At 44.4% G+C, this 1,425-nt stretch overlaps 1 protein-coding gene across 2 annotated transcripts in view; it reads left to right on the top strand.

The window, feature by feature from the left end:
- The window catches only part of RPL27 (ribosomal protein L27), a 4,968-nt gene extending 4,395 nt beyond the window's left edge, over positions 1-573 (top strand). For both annotated transcript variants that reach the window (XM_017509353.2, XM_017509354.1), the window contains exons 4-5: positions 297-407; positions 494-573. In XM_017509353.2, the coding sequence (XP_017364842.1) occupies positions 297-407; positions 494-542 (160 nt within the window). In that variant the 3' untranslated portion in view covers positions 543-573. The remainder of the gene's footprint in view (positions 1-296; positions 408-493) is intronic.
- The last annotated feature ends 852 nt before the right edge of the window (positions 574-1,425 follow it).

Here is a 1,425-nt window from a genome sequence, read left to right as displayed (position 1 = left end):
CTGAACCCAGGAGTCGGAGGTTGCGGTGAGCCGAGATCGCGCCATTGCACTCCAGCCTGGGTAACATGAGTGAAACTCTGTCTCAAAAAAAAAAAAAAAAGAATGAAACATTAGATTTTACATTTTGTTGACTTGAATCCAGTAAATGTTAAAAGTGTAGATTTCCAAATAATGTCATCAGGACGTGACTTTTGATGATTGCTTCTCGGGAGGCAGACCCAGTTTCCCTAGTGTCCCACAAAGATTTGGGCTATGTGTAGGCCAATCCTCCCTCTCCTCTCCACCTTTGTCCCCAGGTACTCTGTGGACATCCCCTTGGACAAAACTGTCGTCAATAAGGATGTCTTCAGAGATCCTGCCCTTAAACGCAAGGCCCGACGAGAGGCCAAGGTCAAGTTTGAGGAGAGGTAAGTAGGCTTTGGCAGTGAATGGTTGAGTATGGTTTCACTATTTCCATTCCTCTCCTCATTCATGTCCCTTTTTTCCCTTCTAGATACAAGACAGGAAAGAACAAGTGGTTCTTCCAGAAGCTGCGGTTTTAGATGCTTTGTTTTGGTCATTAAAAAAGAAAAAAAAAGCCTGTGTCTGCCTGCTGTGTGTATTACCAGACTGGAAAAAGGAGAACATTATTGAATAAGAGACACTGGGTGATGGATGAGGGGCTAGGAAAATACAAAAGTTAAATCTGCCTTAATGAGATTTATACTGCCTTTGTCCTTAGCCTGATAATCCCTGTGAAGAATTGTGTAGCATGCCTGGCTTCTACCCACTGCATGCCAGGAGAACCTCTGCCGCACTCTGCCCCTCCTTGTGACAACCAGAAGTCCCTAAGTGGTAGCGAGTGGGTATTTATTATTAAGAACCACTAACCCCGAGTTCTCAAACCTTAGCACAGATAGAGATTACCTGGATGGTTTATTAAACCACAGATGCTGAAATCCTGCCCTCAGACTGATCCAGTAGGTCTGAGTGTTTCTAGCAAATTTTCAGGTGACTGGTACTAGTACAGGTGAGATGGGGACCACCAATGCCAGTGGTGAAGCCCTGAGCCTAGAGCAGCTGTTGAATAGGGCAAAGGAGCGCTCCTCAAATGGCCAGAGACTTGAAAGAAAGTGATTAAAGGGGCATGGGCATTGGGTTGTGCCATTACTGTGTAGTAGAGACATTTGGCCCTTAGGATCTGGCATTTTACCTCAAGGTATCAGTAGCCATATGGATGAAATACGTACTCCATCTGAATTGGTTCTGTTACTGGGAGGAGCTAAGATTAAAACAGGCCAGTTTGCCAAATCTGGGTACCACACTTGCCATTTGGGAACTGGAGGGATCAGGAGTGGCTGGAAGGGACCGAAAGTAGGATTGGTGAATAAAGAAAAAACCTTGGACTAGGTTATTAAGAAACTTTTTTTTTTTTTTTTTTTTTTG

The sequence above is a fragment of the Cebus imitator genome, unplaced genomic scaffold (assembly GCF_001604975.1).
Source record: "Cebus imitator isolate Cc_AM_T3 unplaced genomic scaffold, Cebus_imitator-1.0 Scaffold415, whole genome shotgun sequence".
In the NCBI taxonomy this organism is placed as follows: Eukaryota; Metazoa; Chordata; class Mammalia; order Primates; family Cebidae; genus Cebus; species Cebus imitator.
The sequence above is the reverse complement of the archived record's forward strand: the minus strand, read 5'-3'. Positions and strand labels throughout refer to the sequence as shown.